General features: G+C 48.6%; 2 protein-coding genes across 2 annotated transcripts in view; both read left to right on the plus strand.

The window, feature by feature from the left end:
- Positions 1–25,433, plus strand: part of LOC138097115 (zinc finger protein 805-like) — a 724,976-nt gene that overhangs the window by 547,824 nt on the left and 151,719 nt on the right. The window lies entirely within an intron of this gene.
- Positions 2,369–23,490, plus strand: USP29 (ubiquitin specific peptidase 29). Its single transcript, XM_068992209.1, is given in 11 exon segments — positions 2,369–2,460; positions 6,607–6,763; positions 19,399–19,482; positions 21,019–21,124; positions 21,127–21,204; positions 21,639–21,973; positions 21,975–22,062; positions 22,065–22,821; positions 22,936–23,067; positions 23,228–23,335; positions 23,337–23,490. Coding segments are annotated over 11 exon segments (2,091 nt in total).

Below are 25,433 nucleotides of genomic sequence, written 5' to 3' on the forward strand. Positions count from 1 at the left end.
TTCACTTATATGCGGTTTCCAGGGAACTCAAACTCACACTCAGGACAGTTAACATTGGTTTGATCGATTCAACCGTATTCAAAGTTTCCCAAATGCCTCAGGCTTCTTCAGTTCTGCAGTATCACCTCCACCGAGAAGGCCTCCCAGGTTTCCCCCTGTAAAGCATGTCTGCCTCACTTAGCCTCTATTTTGGGTGTGTTTAGTTGCTCAGTTGTGTCCGACTCTGTGACCCCATGGACTGTAGCCCGCCAGGCTCCCCTGTCGATGGGATTCTCCAGGCCAGAATCCTGGAGTCGGTTGCCATTTCCTTCTCCAGGGGATCTTCCCCACTCAGGGATCGAACCCAGGTCTCCTGCACTGCAGGCAGACGCTTTACCGTCTGAGCTACAAGTCGGCAAACACTTTCTGTAAAATGCCAGGTTGTTGGTTTTGTTTTGGGGCCTCATGGAGCAGCTCGTGGGATCGTAGTTTCTGTACCAGGGATCCAACCTGAGCCCTTGGCAGTAAGAGCGCCAAGACCTAACCTTTGGACTGCCAGGGAATGCCCCAGCTTGTAAATCTTTTAGGCTTTGTAGCACAGAGTTCTCTCCCTGTTGTAATAGGAAAGCAGCCACAGGCAACATGGAAATTAATTAGTGTGGCCATGTTCCAGTAAAACTTTATTTATGGACACTGGAAAAAGATCAGAATACATTCAAGGTTAGTTAAGCTGTAAGACCCACTCTAGGTGGGAGGCTTGGGGGCTGGAGTGCCCTCGAGAACGAGACAGGCTGTGCGCTGCACGGAGTTCACACCGAAAGACAGACCCTTGGCAGCTGAACCGATTTTCAAAACCCACTTTGGATATGGACTTGTGCTGAGAAGAAAAGGAAGCAGGGTGATAGTTAATATATTTGTTCACTTATTTTTAAATTGTGTTTATTGATTCATCATGGCCGCACTGGGTCTTCCTCGCTGTGGGCAGGCTTTCTCTAGTTGCGGCGAGGGGAGGGCTACTCTCCTGTTACGAAGCTCGGGCTCAGTAGTTGCGGTGCACAGACTTAGTTGCCCAGTGGCGTGGGGGATCTTCCCAGACCGGGGATCAAACCCGTGTCCCCTGCATTGGCAGGAGGGTTCTTCACCGCTGGAGCACCAAGGAAATCCCCCCATTTATTTATTTTCCCAGGGGCCACAAAGGGAGCTCAATTTTTAATGCCAGAGAGAAAGACAATACTGGAGAAAGTCTGACTAGAAGCGGAGAGCTCTGGGCTTCAGTGCCGTTTTTTGCCAGTTCCTAGCCAGGCGACCACAAGACACCGTCTACCTTCCCAGCTTCGATTGGCCCGCCCGTCGGGTCAACGTCTCTACAGCACGCGCATGTCTCAGCAACTTTGTTGCCTTCTCCCAAGTTTTCCATCCATTGAACTTCTGCTTATTCCTCAAAGCCCCCCTCATCTGTTTGCTTCACTTTTTGCAGCACCACACGGCAAGGAGGACTTAGTTCCCGACCAGGGATCGAACCCGAGCCCCCCTACATTGGAAGCACTGAGTCCTAACCACTGGACCGCCAAGGAGGTCCAGCAGGGCGCGATTTCAGAGCAAGACTCTGATGAGGAGAGATTTGCCTCCTTTTTAGTTTTAGGGACCCCAGGATTCTCCATTTGCAACAGCGGCCCCCCTCTGCCCGAGTGCCCCAAGGCACGTGGTCTCTGGCTCCACTTTGAGAAACTTGGGCTAAAGGTGAAAAGGAAAAGTTAATATTTTCACATAACCTCCTGCTCTTTCCGCCTCTATAACTCAGCTTGCTCCTTGCAAAGTCTAGGTCACACAGTCTCAGAAAGTGGGGACTCACAATAGCTAGGAACCGGAGTTTATCTCACTCACCCTTGTCCTGCTCTTTGCAACCACCCAGCCGCTGCAAACCCGCAAATCATGCCGGTCCGTGTATAAAACCTCAGTAACCCCTTTGTTTGGAGCTCAGAGCTTGCAGGGTTAACCCCGCCGGCGTGATAACCCTGGGTTCTCCAGCTCTGCGAGCGCGGTGCTTGGTGTCCCGAGTACTGGTCTCTGCAGCAGCTGGCGTCACATCTGCTGCTGAGAACTCTGCAAGAAGCATTTGCTTTACGCTCGCGGCGACCTCGTGATCATGGAATACTTGTAGTTTCTGTTCTAGAGGAGGAAGCTGGGGCTTCGAGAGGCAAACCCACTTGCTGAGTTTCCTTTTTTCTTTTGGGCTCTGCTGGGTCTCCGTTGCTTCTAGTTGCGGGGAGTGTGGGGCTGCTCTCTGTTACGGAGCAGCGGCCCTAGGGCACGTGGGTTCAGGAGTTGTGGCTCCCGGGCTTAGTTGCTCCGTGCCACGTGGGATCTTCCCAGATCAGGGCTCGAACCCATGTCGTCTTCACTGTCGGCTGGATTCTCGGCCACTGGATCAGCAAGGAAGCCCCAGTTCCTGAGGGCCTCCACTGCGCCTTCATACCTTGGGTGCGTCCCCTGTGTGGACAGGAGGGACTTGAGTCCCACGTGGTCTGCAAAGCCCACGACCTCTCAGTCTCTGAGGCTCCTGCTGTCCTTTCCCCAGCCTCTCCTTCTGGGCCCCCATCCCACCTCGGTTTCCATGGCAGTAGCCAACAGCCTCTATCTTCACACCAGGTGGGAGGGAATTTCTATGACCTGAAGAGGGTTAGAGGGGTTGTCTTCGTCCCTTGGCGCTGTTACAGCAGAACGCCCACAGATCCGGTGGGCTGTGAACGACAGACGTTTCTCTCTTACATGTCTGGGCGGGAAATCCAAGACCTAGGCTCCAGCAGATGAAGCGCCTGGTGAGGACCCCACTTGTGGAAAGTGCAAGTATCAGCGGCTCAGCCGTGTCGGCCTCTTTGAGGTCCCATGGACTGTAGACTGCCAGGCTCCTCTGTCCATGGGATTCTCCAGGCAAGAACACTGGAGCGGGTAGCCTTTCCTTTCTCCAAGCGGACCTTCCCAACCAGGGAACGAACCCAGGTCTCCTGCACTGGCAGGCGGATTTTTTTTTTTTTTTTAACCATCTGAGCCACCAGGGAAGCCCTTACTGGTTCGCAAATGGCTACATTTGCTGCTTTTTTTTTTTTTCTTGGCACGTGGCACGTGGACTCTTATCTACCTCCCGCAGGATGGAACCTGCAACCCGGGCACTGGAAGGCGGAATCTTAACCATCGGACCACCCGGGAAGCCCTGTGAAGAGCCACTTCTAGCTATGTCCACCAGAGGGAGCTCTTGGGGCCTCTTTTATGGGGATATTAATCCCCAGCCTCGAGACCCAGTCAATCACCGGCGGGCCCGCCTTCAGATACCAACACACCGGTGGTGAGGATCCGACAGACGAATTTGTGCGACGCAAACATTCCGTCCATAGCCGAGGGGACGCCAGGCCCGCGTGGCTGGAAAAGGAAGGGCTGAGAAAGCCTCAGACCTCCTGCTGCCCAGGACGTGTGTCACGCCTGCTTTTGTCCCTAGTAAAATGAACATTTACATTCTTTACAAAAGGATGAAAAAGAAAATGAAAATTCCCTGGTGGTCTAATGGTTAGGGTTCTGTGCTTTCACTGCGCAGGGCCCGGGTTCAATCCATGTTCAGGGGATTAGGATCCTGCTGGCCATACAGCCATACAGTTAAAAACTAAATGGTTTTGTCGTCTTTTGCGGACGCTAAAGAAATCCCAGATTCTAGGCAGCAGTGGCTGCAAGTGCCAGTAGCTCAAAGCATAGTTATTTAAATAATTAAAAATAAAGCTGTGATTTGTGACAACATGGATTAAATCTAAGGGCATTATGCTAAGTGAAATTAGCCAGACAGAAAAGACACATACACTGTGATCTCGCTTATAAATATGTGGAAACAACAAAAAAGAAAAAAATCAGACTCATAGAGTAGAACAGTGGCTTCCAGGGGCTGGGGTGAGGGTGGGCGAATAGGAGATGCTGGTCGAAGTGTACAGGCTTTCAGTTTTAAGACAAATTCCGAGCTCCAGTATACAGCGTGGCAACTGTAGACGCTGACACTGTCATATGCTGGACACGCTAAGAGAGCCGATCTTCAGCCTTCATTCGCAGCGGAGGCACATAAAATCACTCAGATAAAAGCAACTGGACACCGACTTTTAAGGTAAATATGAAGTAAACGGTAAGTGCATGCAAGCGCCCGAGGCCCTGCATTCCTGAGGGGCTGGGCTGCGGAAGGGCCCTTTCATTTCTCCAGTGGGATTGCTGGTGGTGGGCCCGCACGTGCACAAGTGAACCCTGCGCTGTGATAGACACACGTTCATGTTATGAGAGACAGAAATGGGGCGAGATGCCTCAACGCATGTGCAGGGTGTGAGTGTGTGTGTGTGTGTGACAGTGTGTGACAGTGTGGATGCATGTGTGAGTGTGTATGAGTGTGTGTGTGAGTGTGACAGTGAGACTGTGAGAGTGTATGCATGTATGTGTGACTGTGTGTGGGTGTGTATGCGCGTGTGTGTGACTGTATGTGTGACAGTGTGTGTGTGTGAGACCGAGTGTGTGAGAATTTATGCGTGTATGTGTGACAGTGTGTGTATGCGTGTGTGTGTGACTGTGAGAATGTGTGTGTGTGTGTGACAATGTGACTGTGTGTGACAGTGTGTGTGACACTGTGACTGTGTGTCAGTGTGTGTATATGCATGTGTGTGTGACAATGTGTGAGTATGTGTGTGTGAGAATATGTGTGTGAGTGCGTGCATGTGTGTATGCATGTGTGTGTGACTGTATGTGTGTGACAGTGTGTGTGTATGCGTGTGTGTGTGACAGTGTATGTGAGAGCGTGCGTGTGTGTATGTGTGTGTGACAGTGTATGCGTGTGTGTATGTGTGTGAGTGTGAGTGCATATGTGTGTGTATGCATGTGTGTGTAACAGTGTGTGTATGCGTGTGGGTGTGTGTGTGAGTGCGTGCGTGTGTGACAGAGTATGCGTGTGTGTGTGTATGCGTGTGTGTGTGCGTGCGTGTGTGTGTGTGTGACAATGTGTGAGAGCATGTGTGAGAATATGTACGTGTGTGTGCGTGTGTGTGTGTATGCGTGTGTGTGACAGTATGTGCGTGTGTGTGTGTGTGAGTGTATGTGTGTGTGTGTGTGACTGAGTATGTGCGGGTGTGTGAGTGCATGCGTGTGGGAGTGTATGCGTGTGTGTATGTGTGTGTGTGTGTGAGTGTGTGCGTGTGTGTGTATGCCTGTGTGACAGTATGTGCGTGTGTCTGAGTGCGTGCGTATGTGCATGTGTGTGTGCGCGCGTGTGAGTGTGTGTATGCGTGTGTGTGTATGCCTGTGTGACAGTATGTGCGTGTGTCTGAGTGCGTGCGTATGTGCGTGTGTGCGCGCGTGTGTGAGTGTGTATGCGTGTGTGTATATGCCTGTGTGACAGTATGTGCGTGTGTCTGAGTGCGTGCGTATGTGCATGTGTGTGTGCGCGCGTGTGAGTGTGTATGCATGCCTGTGTGACAGTATGTGCGTGTGTCTGAGTGCGTGCGTGTGTGTGTGTATGTGTGTGTGCGCGTGTGAGTGTGAGTGTGTAACAGTGTGAGTATGTGTGTGTGCGTGCGTGTGTGTGAGTGTGTGAGTGTGTATGCGTGTGTGTATGCCTGTGTGACAGTATGTGCGTGTGTCTGAGTGCGTGCGTATGTGCATGTGTGTGTGCGCGCGTGTGTGAGTGTGTATGCGTGTATGTATGTCTGTGTGACAGTATGTGCGTGTGTCTGAGTGCGTGCGTATGTGCATGTGTGTGTGCGCGCGTGTGTGAGTGTGTATGCGTGTGTGTGTATGCCTGTGTGACAGTATGTGCGTGTGTCTGAGTGCGTGCGTGTGTGTGTATGTGTGTGCGCGCGTGTGAGTGTGTGTAACAGTGTGTGAGTATGTGTGTGTGCATGCGTGTGTGTGAGTGTGTGTGTGTATGCGTGTGTGTATGCCTGTGTGACAGTATGTGCGTGTGTCTGAGTGCGTGCGTATGTGCATGTGTGTGTGCGCGCGTGTGTGAGTGTGTATGCGTGTGTGTATGCCTGTGTGACAGTATGTGCGTGTGTCTGAGTGCGTGCGTATGTGCATGTGTGTGCGCGCGCGTGTGTGAGTGTGTATGCGTGTGTGTATGCCTGTGTGACAGTATGTGCGTGTCTGAGTGCGTGCGTGTGTGTGTATGTGTGTGTGTGCGCGTGTGAGTGTGAGTGTGTAACAGTGTGTGACTGTGTGTATGTGCATGTGTGTGCGTGCGTGTGCGTGTGTGAGTGTGTGTGTAACAGTGTGTGACTGTGTATGTGCATGCGTGTGTGCGCGCGTGTGAGTGTGAGTGTGTAACAGTGTGTGAGTATGTGTGTGCGCGTGCGTGTGTGAGTGTGTGAGTGTGTGTGGTGGGGAGGGCACTCGGAATGCTTCTCAGCGCTTCCTCGTCACCCGCCCTGCTCTGCCCTTCGCTTTCCTTGCAATGGTCCTCTTGCGCTAACTTACCGCTTCTCCCCACACTCCCCCGTGTTGAGGGGAACTAGGACCAGAGCCAACGCGAGAGCAGAGCCTTCCTCTTCGCCTTCCGCTGCCTCCCCGTCCGTCTGTCCCCCCCTCCCTGTCCGCCTGGCGCTTCTCGCCCGGGAGGCAGCGGAGGCCAGAGGCGCGCGTGGGCCTTTCCGGGAACCCCGGCCCGCGGGGACCTCAGACCCCGGGCTCGGGCTGGCGGCGCGGCGGCAGCCGCGGCCTCGGGAACGCTCCGCCGCTACAGGAACCCCCGAAGGTGAAGGAAGCCATCTCAGGGGTAAGGATCGCTCTCAAAACGTCTCAGCAGACACAGGCTGCCGGCCCGTCGGCCAGATCTGGGTTGCCCCCCAGTCCCACCATTAGCGAGGAGATCGGGGCCTCCCAGGAGAGCGAGACCCATCAGGATTTACTCCCTTCGCGAGGCTGGGGCCGCTCTTTCATGACGCAGATTCTCACAAACCTGACTCCCCACCTCCCCCCTTTTTCGTTTTCCCTTTTTAATTGGCCATGCCACCTGCCACGTGAGATCTTAGTTTCCAGACCAGGGATCAAACCCGTGCCCCCTGCGGTGGCAGCTCGAGTCTTAACCACTGAACTGCCAGGGAATTCCCCTTGCTCCCTTTCATCATTCAAGCTGCAGCTCAAAAGTCACCTCCTCCGAGAAGCCCTCCTTGAACGCCCCATGCAGAGTAGCCTTGCTAGGCGTGCACTCTCCCTCACCAACTTGTCTGTCCCAGGAGTCTCCAACCTCCCGGCCTCAGAACGGTACCTCCTGTCAGATCAGTGGCAGCACTGGGTTGGAAATAAAGCGCACAATAGATGCAGTGGGCTTGAATCATCCTGAAGCCATCTCCCCGCCTCCCCATCGACGGAAAAATCGTCTTCCACAAAACCGGTCCCTGGCGCCAAAAGCTTGGGGACCACAAGTCAGGATATTTATCACAATTGTAAATTATCTTGCCCATTTTTGATTTCTAGCAGGTAGATACCACCATTATTGGCATTCGACAGGTAAGGGAAACAGAGGCATCTTCTCCAGTCCCTGCTGGGGGAGGGGGGCGTACCCTTACTCCCTTTCATCACTCAAGCCACAGTTCAAATGGCACCTCCTCCAAGAAGCCCTCCATGAACACCCAATGCAGAGTCAATGTAAGGGTGGATGCTGAGTGTGCACAGGTGTAGATGTTACCATTGTCAGTGGAAACCATCAGTAAACAATCTATAAAAAAACAAAAACAAAAAACTTTCCTGCTGGTCCAGTGGTTAAGACTCTAAGCTTCCACTGTAGAGGCACACGGGTTCAATCCCTGATCAGGGAACTAAGATCCCACATGCCCGCATGCTGTGGACCAAAAAAAAAAAAAAATCTATGGTAGGAATAGAAAAGAGTTTTATTTCCACTGGATTACAAAATGGAAGAGTGTCATAAAGGCAAAAACCACAGGTAACAAATTGTTTGTCCAGAATTATCATTGAATCTGTTCAGAACACGTGCTTGTAGAGCGAGGATTGGCTGGGGTCTGAAATGGTTGCTTAGTTACGAGGGGAGACCTTGAGCCCGTGAGGTTGCAGCTGGCAGCGGTTCGTAGCTAACGTTTTGAGCACCGGCTGGTGGTAAATGGAATCCCGGATAAGCCAGAACGGCTCCCCCACCCCTCAATGTGTGAACGTTTCTCCTGTCTTCGTCTTGGCTTCCTCCCCATCATTTACCTGTGTTGCCTCAGCTGCGGTTGCGGTGTGACCCTGGTTCTCTTAAATTATAAATCTGAGACATGCCTACCATTAAGCAAAGGTTGAAAAGGAAAATGCCCGCAGGCAGGACTCCTGAGCGGCTTGCAAAGCACAGGGCAGCTGGGGCTCGAGCAGCTAGCCAGGGCCCACGAGGCGGGTTAATGCTCGACCAGGCGCCAGGCGTTTGCGATGGCTTCCTTGCCCATCAGGGTCAGCACGAGGGCTCTCAGGCGGATGTGTGATGTTGGCAGAGAGGAGGCTGAGGCGGCGGGTGGGGCGTGGAGGAAACGCTGTACCTGGGGTGCTTCTTCTCACCCTGGCACTACTGGCCTTCGGCGTCTGATGCTAATCTGGGACTCATTCTTAGTCCCAGGAGAACTGGGGCCTGGCCTCCCCCCGCCTCCCATCTCCTGCCCCTTGTGAAAACCCGAGACGTCTCCAGACATCCCCCAAGTGTCCGCTAGGGGGCAGACCGCCCCTGGTTGAGGAGCAGTGCGCTCAGCAGAGCCCGCTGTAAACAGGGCTGAGCCCCCGAAGCAGATCTTGGTTTCGGAGGTCTAGGAGCATTACCTTGAGAAGTTCGTGCTCTAAACCATCTAAATTCCCTTTCATTGATTGTCCAGTGCGCGTGCTTAGTCACCCAGTCCTGTCCGACTCTTTCTGACCCCACGCCTCCTCTGTCCGTGAGATTTTCCAGACAAGAGTACTGGAATGGATTGCCATGCGTGCCTCCAAAGGATCTTCCCAAGCCCAGGGATCGAACCCAGGTCTCCCACATTGCAGGCGATATATATATATATATTTATTTAACCATCCAAGCCACCAGGGAAGCTCAAGAATACTGGGGTGGGTAGCCTAGCCCGTCTCCAGGGGAACTTCCTGACCCAGGAATCGAACCAGGAGTCTCTTGCCTCGCAGGCGGATTCTTTACCAGCCGAGCCACCAGGGAAGCTTCATTGTCCACGCAAGTATTTAAATCATGAAAACATGTAGCTAGTCAAGAGTGGGACGATTGGGGAAAAAAACGAATGGGACGTCTGCGTATTGCCGAGCCTTGAATAGACGTGCAGTTTGTGAGAGAAAACGGACTGTTTTTCGGAGCACACAAATGGCTCCTTGGATTATTTGTTTTATTTTATTATTTTATTTTGTCTTTGTACGTGTGATTATGTCCGCGAATTTCGGTGGCAGTTGCTGTATATTACCACTAGATGGTGCCCGAAGACAAGAAATAAAGCCTTTCGCGGCGTCTCCAGCAAGACTGCTACTCTCTATTTTACCACGAGGTGGAGCCAGAAGATAAGAAAGAAAGCCTTTCGGCCCGTCTGCAACAAGTACGTTCCTCTCTCCTTACAGGTGTCTGTTGTTAGCTGGTTAAATTGAGAAGCCCCACAAGTGAGACACTTCAGCGTCACCAACACAGCTTTCCGTATTATCCGACTCTAACAGTTTTTCTTGAAATAGGCACAGTTTATTCATTTTCTTATTTTATTTTAATTATAATTGATTTATTACAACGTTGTGTTAATTTCTGCTGTATAGCAAAGTGATTGAGATAAACAGATATATACATTCTTTTTTAAAATATTATTTTCCACTATGGTTTATCACAGGATTTTGAACAAAATCTGTGCTTTACAGCAGGGTCTCGTTACTCCATTCTAGACGTAAAAGCTTACACCTGCTAACCCCAAATTCGCTCTCATTTCCCCCGCAGCCCCTTCCCCCTTCGCAAACCGCAAGTCTGCTTTCTACGCCCGTGACTCCGCTTGGCAGAAAGGCTCGTTTGTGTCCTATTTCAGATTCCACATGTAAGTGATCTCTTTCTGACTTACTTGCTATGACCATCTCTAGTTGCCTTAAAAACAAATTTTAAAAAGTACATCAATTTCAACAGAAAACTGCAGCAGCCGCGATAAATACAAGATGATAGCAAGAGAGAGGAAAACGGAGAGCGGGACGAGGGGAGGGGAGGAGTCTCTAACCAGAACACTAATCCTATCAGAGCCCCAGCCCTGTCATCTCCTGAGGCTTCATTCCCTCCATCAGGCCTCAGCTCCAGATACAGTCGCGCCGGCCCCTGGAGTCTCAGCATTTGGGAGGAGTGGGCAATGACACAGCTGAGCCCACCGCATTTATTTTTAGCTGGAGGGTAACTGCTTTAGGGTGTTGTGTTAGACTCTGCGGTACCACGAGGGGAATCAGTCGCCTGCCTGCGCGCCCCCTTGCTCTTATCCCGGCCCTCTAGGTCATCAGGCCCCGCCAGGGTGAGCTCCCCGCGCTGCGGAACGACTTCCCGCTCGTGTCCGCCCCTCACATGATAACGTGTCTGTTTCCTGCTACTCTCCGAACTCTGCCCTGGGGCCTCAGACGGTAGAGAATCTGCCTGCAGTGCGGAAGACCCAGGTTTGATCCCTGGGTCAGGATAGATCCCCTGGAGAAGGGAAGGACAACCGCTCCAGTATTCTTGCCTGGAGAATCCCCTGGACGGGGAAGCCTGGCGGGCAACAGTCTCTGAGTAACTATCTTGCTCTCAATTCATGTGACTATTGATTTTTGTCATTACTTCTTAAAGACCTCTCTCTCTTTTTTCCCAGAAAAGAACCCGAAATACTCCAATGGAAGACTTGGCAGTGAATATAAACAGAGTCCTCAAAAGAACTACGAAGGGAGAGGCGGGAATTCTGCAGCGGGTCAGCGGTCAAGACTCTGACCCCCAGCACAAGGCTGAGTGCAGTCCCTGGTCGGGGAACTAAGGTCCCACAAAGTGCAAAGCGCGACCCAAACAGGGAAACGAGAGGGAAAAAAAGCTGCGGAGAGAGCGAGAGTGATGGGAGAAAGGTGCGGGTGAAGAGAGAAGGAAGAGCGCTTCGGCTCTGGAGGTTCTGCTGGACACTCGTGCAGGTAAACATGACGGGTGAAAGGCTTGTTGATAATTAACTGAGCCTGAACATTAGTTTTGCATATGAACACTAGGCACTGTTCCTTGTTGCCTGTTTTAATGTATGCTGACACTCCTAAGCAATGTGACGGCCAGAATGTAAGGGAATATTGTCTTAGGTGAGATTTTGCCAAGTGGGGAACATCATTTCAAAAATCACAGTGCCCCAAGCAATGCCCTTCCGGCCATCTGAGCTGTCAGTATATACCGAGTCGGTGGTTGTGTTAAGGCGACTCTGCAGGTGTGCAGATAATCTGACTGCTTGTGTCTTGTTGTTGTTCAGCCGCTAAGTCCTGTCCCACCCTTTGCGACCCCATGCGCTGCATCACGACAGGCTTCTGTTCTCCACTGTCTCCCTAGTTTGTTCAGATTCACGTCCACTGAGTCGGTGATCCCGTCCAACCATCCCATCCTCTGTCGTCCCCTTTTCCTCCTGCCCTCAATCTTTCCCAGCATCAGGGTCTTTTCCAATGAATTGGCTCTTTGTATCAGGTGGCCAAAGTATTGGAGCTTGTGTTTGACGTCAAGCAAAATCATGCCAGAACACTTAGAAATACATGTTATTATTTTTTATTATAAATGACTTTCCTTTTGTTTTTCCATCATATTATTGTTAAAACATTATGTTGATGTTTTAATATTTTGCCTCTAGAAAGGCAGGGTTGGGAGGGGTTGCTTTTGGGGGGTTTTTGGCCATGACACTAGTTTCCTGACCAGGAATTGAGCTTGGGCCCCAGCAGTGAAGGTGCCGAGTCCTCACCACCAGACCTGAGGGGGATTCCCCAGAAAGGCAGCATTAGCTAGGAGTCTCATCTCAGTATCGTTCACGGGGACGTATAAAGTAAAATACCTGTTATAAAAAGTGAGCCCTGGGTTTGATAAAGTAAAGAAGAACTTAGCCAGGAGAAAGAAAACCGTGACTTTCAAATGGACTTTTTGGTAGATGCAGGGAGCTATGAGACTGAAGTCAGTGGTTAAGGAGGGAAAAGGAACTAATGGATTTGCAAGATATGATGATGGAGGGAAGGAGAAGAAAAGGAGGTGTCTAAGGAGAAGAACTCTTTTAAAATCAATTTTATTGGTGTATAGCTGCTTTACGGCGTCGTGTTAGTTTCTGCTGTTGTTCAGTTGCTAAGTCAGGACTCTTTGCAACCCCATGGACTGTGACACTCTAGGCTTCCCTGTCCATCACTAACTCCCAGAGATTGCCCAAACTCATGCCCATCAAATCAGTGATGCCATCCAACCCTCTCATCCTCTCTCGTCCCCTTCTCTTCTTGCCTTCAGTCTTTCCCAGCATCAGGGAGTCAGCCAGTGACTCAGCTCTTCGCATCAGGTGGCCAAAGTATTGGAGCTTCAGCGTCAGCATCAGCCCTTCCAGTGAATATTCAGAGCTGATTTTCTTTAGGGTGGACTGGTTTGATCTCCTTGCTGTTCAAGGGACTCAGGAATCTTCTCTAGCACCCTTCGAAAGCTTGTACACACTTCTTACTGAATGTGAAATTGTGAGAAATGCTTAGTTTCCTGATTACTAGGCTGTGATGTGCCTCTTCCACAAAATGTGGCCTCCCCGGTTCGATTCCTGGGTCAGGAAGATCCTCTGGGGAAAGGATGGTCTACCCACTCCAGCATTCTTGGGCTTCCCTGTGGCTCAGCTGATAAAGAATCCTCCCGAAATGTGGAGACCTGGGTTCAGTCTCTGGGTTGGGAAGAGCCCCTGGAGAAGGGAAAGGGTACGCAGGCCAGTATGCTGGCCTGGAGAATTCCATGGACTAGAGTCCATGGGGTCACAGAGTCAGACATGACTGAGCGACTTTCGCTGAGGGAGAAGCATTTGCCGTCTCTTCACTGAGGCATCTTCTGCACCCGGAACAGTGCCTGGTGTGTGGCGAGCACCCAACAGCTGTTGTCTAGTGGACGAAGGAAAGTTTCCTGCGAAGACAGGTTGGGTGAAAGCCAGAGTTCATAGGAAACTTACTTGGAGGGTGTACAGCTATACTTTAAAACTCTAAAGGTGATGGAGTTATATGCAATGTATTTATATACATGTCTATTCATCTTAATTGTATTTTTTTTAATTTTTATAGGGTTCGGGTGTTTGGGATCTTTGTCCCTGACCAGGGATTGAACTTGTACCCCCTGCATTGGCAGCTGGAAAGGGACCACCAGGGAAGTCCCTTAAGTTTAATTTTTATAAATACTATTTATCATATACAACTTAAAAATCTCTAGTCAGAATAAGCATTAAAAAAAATACAGAATAAGCATTTAAACCAGAGTTGCTCTCCACTACCTTCTCTGACAGAACTCACATCTGTAAGGCCAAAATTATTTAAATAGCAACACTAAGATATTTTATGCCTTTTCAACACTCATTCTCTCATGATTGTGCAATGGCATTTTCCAGCAGCTATGTAGTAAGTGATATCACAGCAGGTTGCGTGCAGAAGCAGGTACAAGGTTTCAGCCGTCTTCTGTTAACTCAGACAACAAATAGACTGCAAACCTGTAAAACAATGCAACTTTTCTCACTTAAAATAATTTTTGGTTTTAGAAAAAATTAATTATCTTTAAAAAATTGTGTTACTTATGATAGCATATAATGGGTTGGTGATTGTGATAAATTGATATATAAAAACATGAAATTAAATTAGTCAAAAATAGTGCACCTTGGAACACAGGATCTGTAAAATGGGCTTTGGGGATGTATTCACATTTATTATACAAGTTACACTGAAGAACTAGGAGCTCTATCTGTGTATGCATCTGTGTGTAAATGCACAAACTGTATTAAAAACTGGAGTGTGTATCTGTGTGTAAGCATGACCACATTCACCCATTCATCAAATCCCTATTGACTGTCTACTGCTGTGAGCAAGACAGCCTCTTTAACAGAGCACACGGACAGGCAGAAGGAAGCAGACAAGAAGCACAGAAAGGACTTCAGAAAGGGCGTGTATGATGTGTCTGTGTGTGAGAGAGATGCTGGGAAAGGATGTGTAATCCACTTTTTCACAGGATGACAAATACGATTATTTTAAAATAAAAACTCAAAAACTGAACCTGCCGCAATCTAAAAGTGAAAATCATTGCAGAGTTTCCACAAAGAATGCACAACTAGAGAATACTTATTAGAGAAAAAAGTGGAAACTACATTAAAGCCGGAAGAAAAATGTTAACCACACTATTTGGTGATTGTTGGCATTATCATTAGATTGACATCTATTCTTACATCTTACTTTCTAATAAAAATATATGTACGTGTGAAATTTATGGAAAGTAGACTTTGCATGTCTTATTTTGTTTTTCACTCAAAAATATATCTTGTATATCAGTACCTTTCTTGTAAACTGACAGAAGCAAGTTTAAAAATATCTTGTAAAACTACATCACAGTATCAATGAAAACTCTATCAACTATCTATAAACTATAAGCTTAAATTACAAATGGTGAAAACTGCATTGTGTCGGTAAGAATAACTGATAGCCTTCATTTGTAAAGGATTTTTATAAATTAATGGGGGAAAAGTTAATTCACCTTTAACTTAAGAGGTACATAAGCAAAAGCATTAGTAAGCAGCCAAAGAGAAAACATGCATAATCAAAAAATAGATAAAGATGTTCAAACACTTTGTACTACAAAGAAGATACATTTCTGCTAACCTACTGACAAAAATTAGATGACTGTAATACATCAGTGATGGGAAAAGTGAAAGTTGCTCAGTTGTGTCCGACTCTTTGCAACCCCATGGACCTTCTCCAGGCAAGAATACTGGAGTGGGTAGCCTTTCCCTTCTTCCAATCCAGGATCTTCCCAACCCAGGGATCGAACCCAGGTCTCCCACATTGCAGGCAGATTCTTTACCAGCTGATCCACAAGGGAAGCCCAAGAATACTGGAGTGGGTAGCCCATCCCTCCTCCAGGGGATCTTCCTGACCCAGGAATCGAACAGGAGTCTCCTGCATCGCAGGCGGATTATTTTCCAACTGAGCTATGAAGGAGGCCTAGATACATACTCAAATACTGCCAAGGTGATGTAAATTGGTGAAAGTGAAAGTGAAGTTGCTCAGTCGTGTCCAACTCTTTGCGGCCCCGTGGACGGTAGCCCACCAGGCTCCTCTGTTCACAGAATTCTCCAGGCAAGAATACTGGGGAGGATTGCCATTTCCTTCTCCAAGAGAACCTTCCCAACCCAGGGATTGAACCAACATCTCCTGCGTCTCCTGTACTGGCAGGCAGACTCTGCCACTGAGCCGGGAGGGAAGCCGAGTTGGAGATGAAGAAAGCCTGATTCAACGTGTTGATTCGGGAGGGCTTTTTACATTCTCTGTGACCTTGGATATTGGCATTTTGAGAAGGGAGTGCTCACCCAAAGCTGGAATGATGACAGCTGCCTGCCCCCTGACGTCTCCTCGGGGAACAACTGGTGAACTCGAATCCCGATGACTCCTCCTTTCGGGGAATTTAAGGTCCAGCGAAGGCAGGTTCCTCTGAAGGGGGCACTGAAGTCATGGCCTGCCAGCAAAGTGACCAAGGGCACGGACTGCGGCGGGAGGGCGGCAGGGGCACCCGCCCGTGCCCTCTCTTCACCCTCCAGACCTTGTGTTAGGACCGCTCAGGGAATTGAAGACGCGTTCATTATCGTGATGGACGATCTTCCCTTTCCCCTGCGGCGTGCTGGGCTCAGCACGGTTAGTGGCTGACCGTGAAGGAAGGGGGTCACTCACTGCCTGCGGTCGTTTCCAATGATGCATCCCTGTTGCCTTAGTTGGGTGACTCACAAAAGCCCCTTAATCTAACGTTTTGGGAGCTCAGTCTCCCTAAGTAAGTAAGTAAAGTCGCTCAGTCGTGTCTGACTCTTTGTGACCCCATGGACTGCAGCCCACCAGGCTCCTCCGTCCATGGGATTCTCCAGGCAAGAATACTGCAGTGGGTTGCCATTTCCTTCTCCAGGGGATCTTCCTGACCCAGGGATCAAACCCGGGTCTCCTGCGTTGGAGGCAGACTCTTTAACCTCTGAGCCACCAGGGTAGCCCTATACCGGTTATTTTTTCCATTTTTGGGCTGCGCCGGGTCTTCCTTGCTGCGCAGGCGTTTCTCCCTCTGCTGTGGTGCGTGGAGGCTGCTCTCTAATCGTGGTCCAAAGGCCGCTCACCGTGGGGGCTTCTCCGGCATGGAGCGCGGGCCCCAAAGCACAGACTCAGTAGTTGTGGTGTGTGGGCTTAGCTGCTCTGCGACTTGTGGGAACTTCCTGGATCAGGGATCGAACCCATGTCCCCTGCACCTCCAGGAGGATTCTTAATTACCAGGTTCACCAGGGAAGTCCCCTACTGGTTAAATATCGATAAAGCTGAATATTGCATGCTCACTTGCAAAATTAAACTGTATTGAGGAATTTGAACCAAATAGACTGATCTGCAAGAAACCTGAATACAAGTCACAGAATTCTGCTTCCTGCAGGAACAGAACCCCAGATCTCCCCAGATGAGGCGCCCTGCTAGTTTAATATAGTCTAGACTGCTGTTTCGCTATTGCTAAGTCGTGTCTGACTCTTCACGGCCCCACGGGCTGCAGCACGCCAGGCTCCTGTCCTCCTCTGTCTCCCAGAGTTTGCTCAAACTCATAACCATTGAATTGGTGATGCTATCTAACCTTCTCATCATAGCAAACAAACAAAAACCCAGACACTTAAAGTTCTAGGCTGTGAGACGTCAGAATAACCCTTTAAGTTAGACTAGAGGCATGAAGCACAGGGTTTCTGAAACAAGATGAATTGTTAGGCTTGGTTGTGGCAAAGAGTTCCAAGTCAGCTAGTCAGTGTTAGGCTTGTGGAAGTACTAACATAATCCGGGTGATTAGGGAGGGGTGCGCTTGGAATGCTTTTGAGAGTGGATAAACTTACAGGATTGTGGACAGAGATGAGTTTAAAACGTGTTATCTTTTCCTTATAACAACCCTAAGTAATCATTGCCCAGATGTGACCAAGGACAGCTCTCCAGACTGACTCATGTCTTTTGGGGATGAACTGTGGCTGGGCAAAGGGCAATTTTTATGTTGGTTTCATTGGGGTTCTGATGCTTCTTTTCTAAAATTGAAATATCAGAGGGGAGTCGCCATTCCTGACGGCCCGAAAAGAGATGAGCAAATGAGTGGGGAAAAGAAGGGAAATGAAGAGGTTTTTTTTAAGTTTCTGAAAGCTCTCTGTCTCTGTTTTGAGATGTATGTCTCTTCATGTCTGTCTCTCTTTCTCTGTCTCTGAATTTTGATAATTATCTGCTACGAGAGTTGACCATCTCACTCCATTCCCTTCCTCTGTATATACATTTTAATGTATTTATTTGGCCTGTGCAGGGTCTTAGTCGCTGCCTGGGCTTCTCTAGTTGCAGCGAGTGGGGCTACTCTCTGCTGCAGCGCAGGGGCTTCTCACCGAGCTGCTTCTCTTGGTGCGGAGCCCAGCTCTGGGCACGTGGGCTCAGAAGTTGCAACACGCAGGCCCTAGAGCTCGGGCTTGGTAGTCGTGACACACGGACGCCGCTGCACCACAGTACACGGCCTCTTGCCCGACCGGGAATTGAACTGGGGTCCCCTGTATTGCCAGGTGGATTCTTCAGCACTGACCCACCAGGGAAGCCGTCTGTGTCTCTGTTTTGAGATGCATGGCTCTCTCCCTTTTGTCCCTCTCTCTCTCTCTCTGAATTTCACTAATTATCTGGTACACCAGCTCATCACCTTCCCCATTCCCCTCCTCTGTGTATATTCGACATGGGCGGTTGCATACCCAGCGTTTATTCTTCTCCCAACCAATTCTTCCTAACGTGGCATTTATCACTGAGCCACGTCAACTCTTTGCGACCCCATGGACCATACGGTCCATGGGATTCTCCAGGCCAGAATACCGGAGTGGGTAGCCTTTCCCTTCTCCAGGGCATCTTCCCAACCCAGGGATTGAACCCAGGTCTCCCACGTTGCAGGTGGATTCTGTACCAGCTGAGCCACAAGGGAACCCCAAGAACACTGGAGTGGGTAGCCTACCCCTTCTCCAGGGGATCTTCTCCACCCAGGAATTGAACCAGGGTCTCCTGTATTATAGGTGGATTCTTTACCAACTGAGCTATCAGGGAAGCCATTCTTCCTAATAAAATTGTCCCAATTTTCCTTGTAACAACCATTCTGCCATCCGGCCCTCCTATTACAATGAATGCTGATTTATCCCCAGTTGCAGGATAATGATAATTGTTTTAGGATTGACCAGCCCTTGACACAGTGAAATTTCAGGTAGTACTTCATGGGAAATAGATGGGGAAACAGTGGAAACAATGTCAGACTTTATTTTTGGGGCTCCAAAATCACTGCAGATGGTGACTGCAGCCATGAAATTAAAAGACACTTACTCCTTGGAAGGAAAGTTATGACCAACCTAGATAGCATATTCAAAAGCAGAGATATTACTTTGCCAACAAAAGTCCACCTAGTCAAGGCTATGGTTTTTCCAGTAGTCACGTATGGACGTGAGAGTTGGACTGTGAAGAAAGCTAAGCACCAAAGAATTGATGCTTTTGAACTGTGGTGTTGGAGAAGACTCTTGAGCATCCCTTGGACTGTAAGGATGTCCAACCAGTCCATCCTAAAGTAGATCAGTCCTGGGTGTTCACCGGAAGGACTGATGCTGAAGCTGAAACTCTAATACTTTGGCCACCTCATGCAAAGAGTTGACTCATTGGAAAAGATTCTGATGCTGGGAGGGATTGGGGGCAGGAGGAGAAGGGGACGACAGAGGATGAGATGGCTGGATGGTATCACTGACTCGATGGACATGAGTTTAGGTGAACTCCGGGAGTTGGTGTTGAACAGGGAGGCCTGGCGTGCTGTGATTCATGGGGTCGCAAAGAGTTGGACACGACTGAGCGACTGAACTGAACTGAACCTGTTAAATATCATATCACTGTATCTGTAACTGAAAGTGGGTTCTGGCTGCTCAAAACTCAAAGGCCACTAGAGAGTCCAGGTTGATGGAAAGGAAAGTTTGCTTTATTTTAGATGCTGGCAACTGGTGGGGGGGCTGAACCCCCTCTGCCCGCCCCAACCCTACCCCCACTGACAATCAGAGGCCGAGAGCATTTATAGACAGAGGGAGAAACGGCAGAAACAGTCAGACCAGGCCGAAACAGCACAGTCAGCTCTGACGGTCACCTTGAAATCGGTCATCAGTGGTCTGACCCGCGTTGTCTCCATTGCTTTAGGTACAGTTCGTCTTCGGTTCCGTGGTTTGCTCCCATCTCTTTGAGGCCAGTTCTCAGAACCGTGGCAGCTATGTCGTGGCCACAGTTTGGTCACCGTCTGGTGGGGTTTCAGTAGCTACAAGACCGCTCACAGGATACGGCTCAGAATATTGTCTGTAGCCCCTGAGAAGGAACTAAAGGTCTTTGGCTCTGCTTACTGACTAGACTATCACTATTTGATCTCCTTTGGGTGTTTTCCTTTGCTTCTGCATTTTCTCACGTCTCTGATTAAACTTATTCTTTGGCTAAAATTTTTCCACAGCCTAAAGGCAGGCTGAGGACATGGGAGGCAAGAACCATAGGGCCCTCCTCCACTTCATATGAAGAATAGGAAAAAACCCAGATGGCAGAATGCTGGTAAGCCGATTTGCCCAATAACCCGTGGTGCTTGGAACAAAGAGATCATTAAGGTAAGAAGAAAACGTTGGCGTGTAAAAGAGAAAAGTCAGGGACAGGACTGTGAAGTCCTTGAACGAAGAGGCTAGATTTTTGTTCCAGTAAAAGTACAGAACTGCCTCTTACAAAGGGTAAGTTGTCTAGATCTGCAAATAACTGCTCTAAGGACATGTTTAGAGACCCGATCCTAGGCCTCCTCTTCTCCCTGGCTATAAAACTCAGGTTTAATTGGTTAGTTGACTTCATTCTGCATGATCATGATTTGATAAGTAAAATTAAATGCCACGGGAAAGAAAACTCAGAAGCAGATACAGAAATCCCCCTTGGCTTACCTGACTTCAGCAGCATGACTGGGTAACATTAGTTATCCACCTTTTAAGCCATCCTTCATCACCCGCCCCTCCTAACAGCCCCCCGACAGAGCTTATATTTTTTTTAACGTTCTTCTTTCTTTTTAAAATTTTTACTTGTTTATTTTCGCCCACGCTGGGTCTCCACTGCAGTGTATGGGTTTCTCATTGTGGTGGCTTCTAGAGCACGGACTCAACTGCTCCACGGCACGTGAGACCTTCCAAGATGGGGGATCAAACCTGTGTCCGATAAGTGCCTTCTTATCCGCTGCACCACCAGGAAAATCCAAAACTGTATTCTGAATCTGTGTCTTCTGGAGAACTGCCACGCTTCCATGCCAGCTCGCTCAGTCACGTCCAACTTGCTGTGGCGCCTCTGTCCTTGGGATTTCCCAGGCAAGAATACTGGAGCGGGTTGCCATGCCCTCCAGGGGATATTCCCGACCCAGGGATCGAACCCTCGTCTCCTTCAGCTCCTGCATTGCAGGCAGGTTCTTTACCACTGAGCCAGCAGGGAAGAACTGCATAGCTTTAGCATGTAAGTAGTCCCCCAAAGTGTCTTTTAGCTAAGCCTAAGGAGAACACGGAGCGAATATTATTACATAGGGTTTTCCACTACTGATGATGCATTCTAGCTTAAAGTGTATGTGTGTACTTTTTTCCTTCAGGTTATATAAATTTTCCTTGCAAAGAAGAGGATGAATCCTCTAAAGATACACGGCTTTGTTCACATTTGGAGCAAGAGAGAGAAGCTCTTGTGGAAACAGTGGAAGGAGAGAAGGAAATTAGCCTGGCAGGCATCTTCAACTTGGAAGGATTTATCCGGGTTTTTCAGTTTAGCAACAATGTTACAAGTGTGGCCCTTACACACTGTGGAAAGAGACAAGGCTGTCCGCATTTAACTCTGCAAAACAATAGCTGCTTGTTCATTGACAAATTATCCCACAGGGAGCTGAACAGTTGAAGGCCTTCCTGGACGCAGTCTGTCAAAACAAATCCCAGCCACCCATGAAACACAATCGTGATTGGGGTGTTTTTGGTGGGAGGAACACACAGAAGGAAAGGGACAAAACTCCATCTCACCAAGTCCATGACAAGCCCTGTGATGCACCCTTTAATACAGAAAAAGCAAATGAAACTCTCTCCCCTCCAAAGATGACCTTGTTCAAGTCACCAACACTTGCCAGAAGAGGACTCTTAGAAAATCAAGGAACAAAGAGGGAAAAAATGCTATCACCTGGTCGAGAGATGAAGGGTCCCTGAGAGAAAGTAACCCTGAAGTAAACAGAAATTGAAGACCAATTCCTTTGAGTATACAGAAAGTAACAAGGATGAACTGTTGCATTCAGAAGGTCAAGAAAAACTTAGAAATTCAACATGTGAAGACCATCTCTACTGAAAACGCCAGTCTAGCTCAGACTGTTGTTTTAATCCAGGCTCTCTCTTGCAAAACAGGTTCGGAGTTCCCATCAGAACAAATATATACCCATGACGACCTAAGATGGGATGACCTTGACACTCACCCAGAATTCTGGCAAGGGTTCCCCGACCTAGGGAACACCTGTTACATGAATGCAATTTTACAGTCACTGTTTGTGATTCCCTCATTTGCTGACGACTTACTCATGAAGGGCATATCGTAGGAGAAAATTCCCTTTGTTGCTTTTATTACGTGCCTGACCCAGCTACTTGCTTTAAAAGATATTTGTAACCCGGAGGGCAAGAAAGAGCTACTTGTCAATATTAAAAATGCTATTTCAGCCGTTGCAGAGACTTCCTCCGGCAACGTGCATGCAGTATGATGCATATGAGTTTTTATGGTACTGTTCGGAGCAGCTGAAAGAAGACGTGGAAAAGTTAACCACCACTTTGAAGACTGAGAGGAAAACGGGGATGGAAATTCATCGTTGCAGATGTAAGTGGATGACGCTGCCTGCCAGATACTTGTTTGTCCCGTTGTGGCTAACTTTGAGTTTGAATTGCAGTGCTCCGTTATCTGTAAAGCCTGTGGACAGGTCGTTCTCAAGACAGAGCCAAGTCATTATCTACCTTCTATCAACCTTCCCCAAGAAATGAAACTACAACTGTCCTCTATTCAGAATTCTTTTGATCTTTTCTTTAGGGCAGAAGACCTTGAGTATAGCTGTCATGAATGCACCCACGAGATATCTGTTGCAATGCACAAATTCAGTAAGCTTCCCAGGGTGCTCATCGTCCATCTGAAATGCTATAGCTTTAATGATGCTTGGTTGCTAGTGAAGGATAACCAGCCAGTTGCTATTCCTAGATTTTTAAACTCATCTTCTCATTGCAGTGAGAGCACCAAGTTACCTTTTCCTACTGCCGGTAACACACCTCCCGGGGACTCCAAAATGCTAGAAGTCTCTCCAGAGGTGTTTTCTGAGATCCTCGCCCCATTGTCACCTTCAAAGAAGTTGATCTCAGAATCCAGCGATTCCTTGGCAAAGAACGCTGAACCACTAATGTTCCAGAAGATCGTTGAAGGGTCAAGCCAAGAACAGCAGCAGAGAGACCTGGAAAATGGTCCCGAATGGAATGAAACGGCCTCAGGAAGGGCAGGAAAGGAGCTACCAGCAGCTGACTCAGGGATGGGTCAAGAGCACACATCTTACGATCTGTAAAGATGCACATGAATTTACCAGCAGCCCGCACCAAGTCTCAGAGAGGCTCAGCTCCAAGAGGCGCCTGAAGATCAGACCTTAAGAGACCTGAGAAGGCAAGGCACTCGTAGAGCAGATGTGGGCGGTGTCACGGAGTCCACTGAAGACTTTTACAAGGCTCATGAAAACAGGATTCCGGAAAGATCTCAAGGCGTGGCTGAAAAACTGCAGAAGTGCAATAGGAAAAGAATCGTCCAGGAACTGCCCTGAAGGGAATCGCCTCCAGGCGTCAGGAGCTGGGTGCCCAGGAATGCGCGGGAAGGGACTTCCAGGATCACCAGAAAGACCTCGGGGACTCCCTCGGTGCTTTGGGTTCTGATGCGAACCCTGGAATTTTAGACGGGGGGGACACAGGAACTGAAGCCAGAGGGTAAAAGGAAATGCCTACCGGCTCCTCTGTGTCATCAGCCATCTCAGGAGCCCCCCAGATTCAGGCCATCACATCAGCGATGTTTACGACTTTCGGAAGCAGGTTCACGTACCATGGCCTACTAGTATCAGAAATCCGAGAGTCCGTGATGCAGGAGGCTGGGCTTCACACTGGGTATGTCTTCTTTAATGTGCACGATGAGATCTGTCAGGTGCTGTTGAGAAAGGCAAGGAATTCTCACTTAGGGTGCACATAGGGGAGCTCCCTCAAGAGGCGTAAGAAAAAGGTGGCTCGGGACTCCACTGGCGGCTCAGTGGATAAGAATCTGCCTGCCAAAGCAGGGGACCCAAGTTTGATTCCTAGTCCGGAAGATCCCACATGCTGCGAAGCGACTAGCCCATGGGCCACAACGACTGAGCCTATGTTCTAGAGCCTGGGAGCCGCAGCTGCTGACGCTCAAGCATCTGGTGGCCGCGCTCCACAGCGAGAGAAGGCACCGCGATGAGAAGCCCGCTCCCTGCGGCCAGAGAGGAGCCCCTGCTCACCGCAACGAGGAAAGCCTGCTCCCTGCAACGAGGAAAGCCTGCTCCCTGCAACGAGGAAAGCCTGCTCCCCGCAACGAGGAAAGCCTGCTTCCCGCAACGAGAGAAAGCCTGCTCCCCGCAACGAGGAAAGCCTGCTCCCCGCAACGAGGAAAGCCTGCTCCCCGCAACGAGGAAAGCCTGCTCACCGCGCCGGAGACCCAGGGCAAGCAAAAAGTAAAAAAAAACAAAGATTTCAAAAAGAGGTTTCACTTTTAAAAAAAGGAAAGAAAGAGATGACTCTTGCACAGATCTGCTTGCCTGCTGCACCCAGTCCCTCTTCCTCCGTGGAAGGAAGATTCTGAACTCTACCCAGAGATGAGAAGACAAGGAGCTTGAGAGTGAAGTTCAGACAAACGCTTCTTATGGGAAATAACCACGCTAACTGCAGCAGACCCCGAAGCTCAAACTGAGATGGGTCGTCCTAGCCTGTAAGATTGGAAAATCACTTTTCGCATTAATGGGGTGGTTTTCAAAATGTTGGTCCCGCAGTGGCAGCAGTAGCCGGAGGCTGGTTAGAAATGAACCGACCTGGAACCCGTTTCAGACCAACTGAATCAGAAACCGGGGGCGCGACTCAGTAATTGACGGAGATCTGGTGTTCCAGAAAACATACGAGCCGCTGCTTTCTTGTGAAGGGTATCTTCGTATCTTTCACTAGTGTATATATGAGTTGTTTGTTTTATGTAAAGGATTTTTTTTTGTTTTATGTAAAGGATTTTAATTGTGTGTTTTCAAGTTCCTCACATGCATGCATACCTTTCCATTGTAAATGTGTTAAAATAAAACCCCAACCAATACATGTACCATCGACTGGGCTTCACAAAGTTTTGTGACTGATTACTGGTAAAATTTGCTATTTTACAATAAAATCAACTGTATTTTTACATTCTTCCAGGAATTGTGGGGAAATAATTAATGGGAAATTGAGTATGTTAAAAAATTATATGAGGTTGATTTTGAAAATTCAAAAGCATCTTAAAATGTTGAAGTTATTAATATTAATAAGACTATAAATATTTATACATGAATAACATAACCTAGTAGCCAAGGCTTAAACAGTCTTTCAGTACTGAGTGTCAGTAGGCCATAGGAGTAAGGGTATGAAAGATGAGAGGATTTTGTGAGTACAGAGAGATAAAGTCCTGGTGAGGAAAAAAATAACTAATTCTGGTGGGAAATTCCCTGGGGTTCCAGTGGTTAGGAGCTGGCGCTTTAACTGCCAGGGACCCAGGTTCAATCCCTAGCTGGGGAACTAAGACCAAAAAAAGGAAAAAAAAATCCTGGTGATGTATAAAATATAGGACATGTTTACACAGTTAGAGGCAGGAAACAGGAGGTGGGAGGAAGCAAACAGAGCTATGCACAAGGTTTTTTAAAGTATTATTTTAGCATTTAAGGGGGAACGACAGAAAGTACTGTGTAAAAAACATTTTTTTAATTTAAAAAAAGAATTAAAAATAAATAAATGAATTCAAAAAAAGAAACAAACATGTCAATAATTCCACTGTTAGTATTTCTGTGTTCTCTTCCAATCCTACATACATAACCATGAAATATAAATTTGCTTGCACATAGTTTAATGTCCACAGTAATGTGCTTGCCCGTGTGTTACCTC

The sequence above is a fragment of the Capricornis sumatraensis genome, chromosome 20 (assembly GCF_032405125.1).
Source record: "Capricornis sumatraensis isolate serow.1 chromosome 20, serow.2, whole genome shotgun sequence".
In the NCBI taxonomy this organism is placed as follows: Eukaryota; Metazoa; Chordata; class Mammalia; order Artiodactyla; family Bovidae; genus Capricornis; species Capricornis sumatraensis.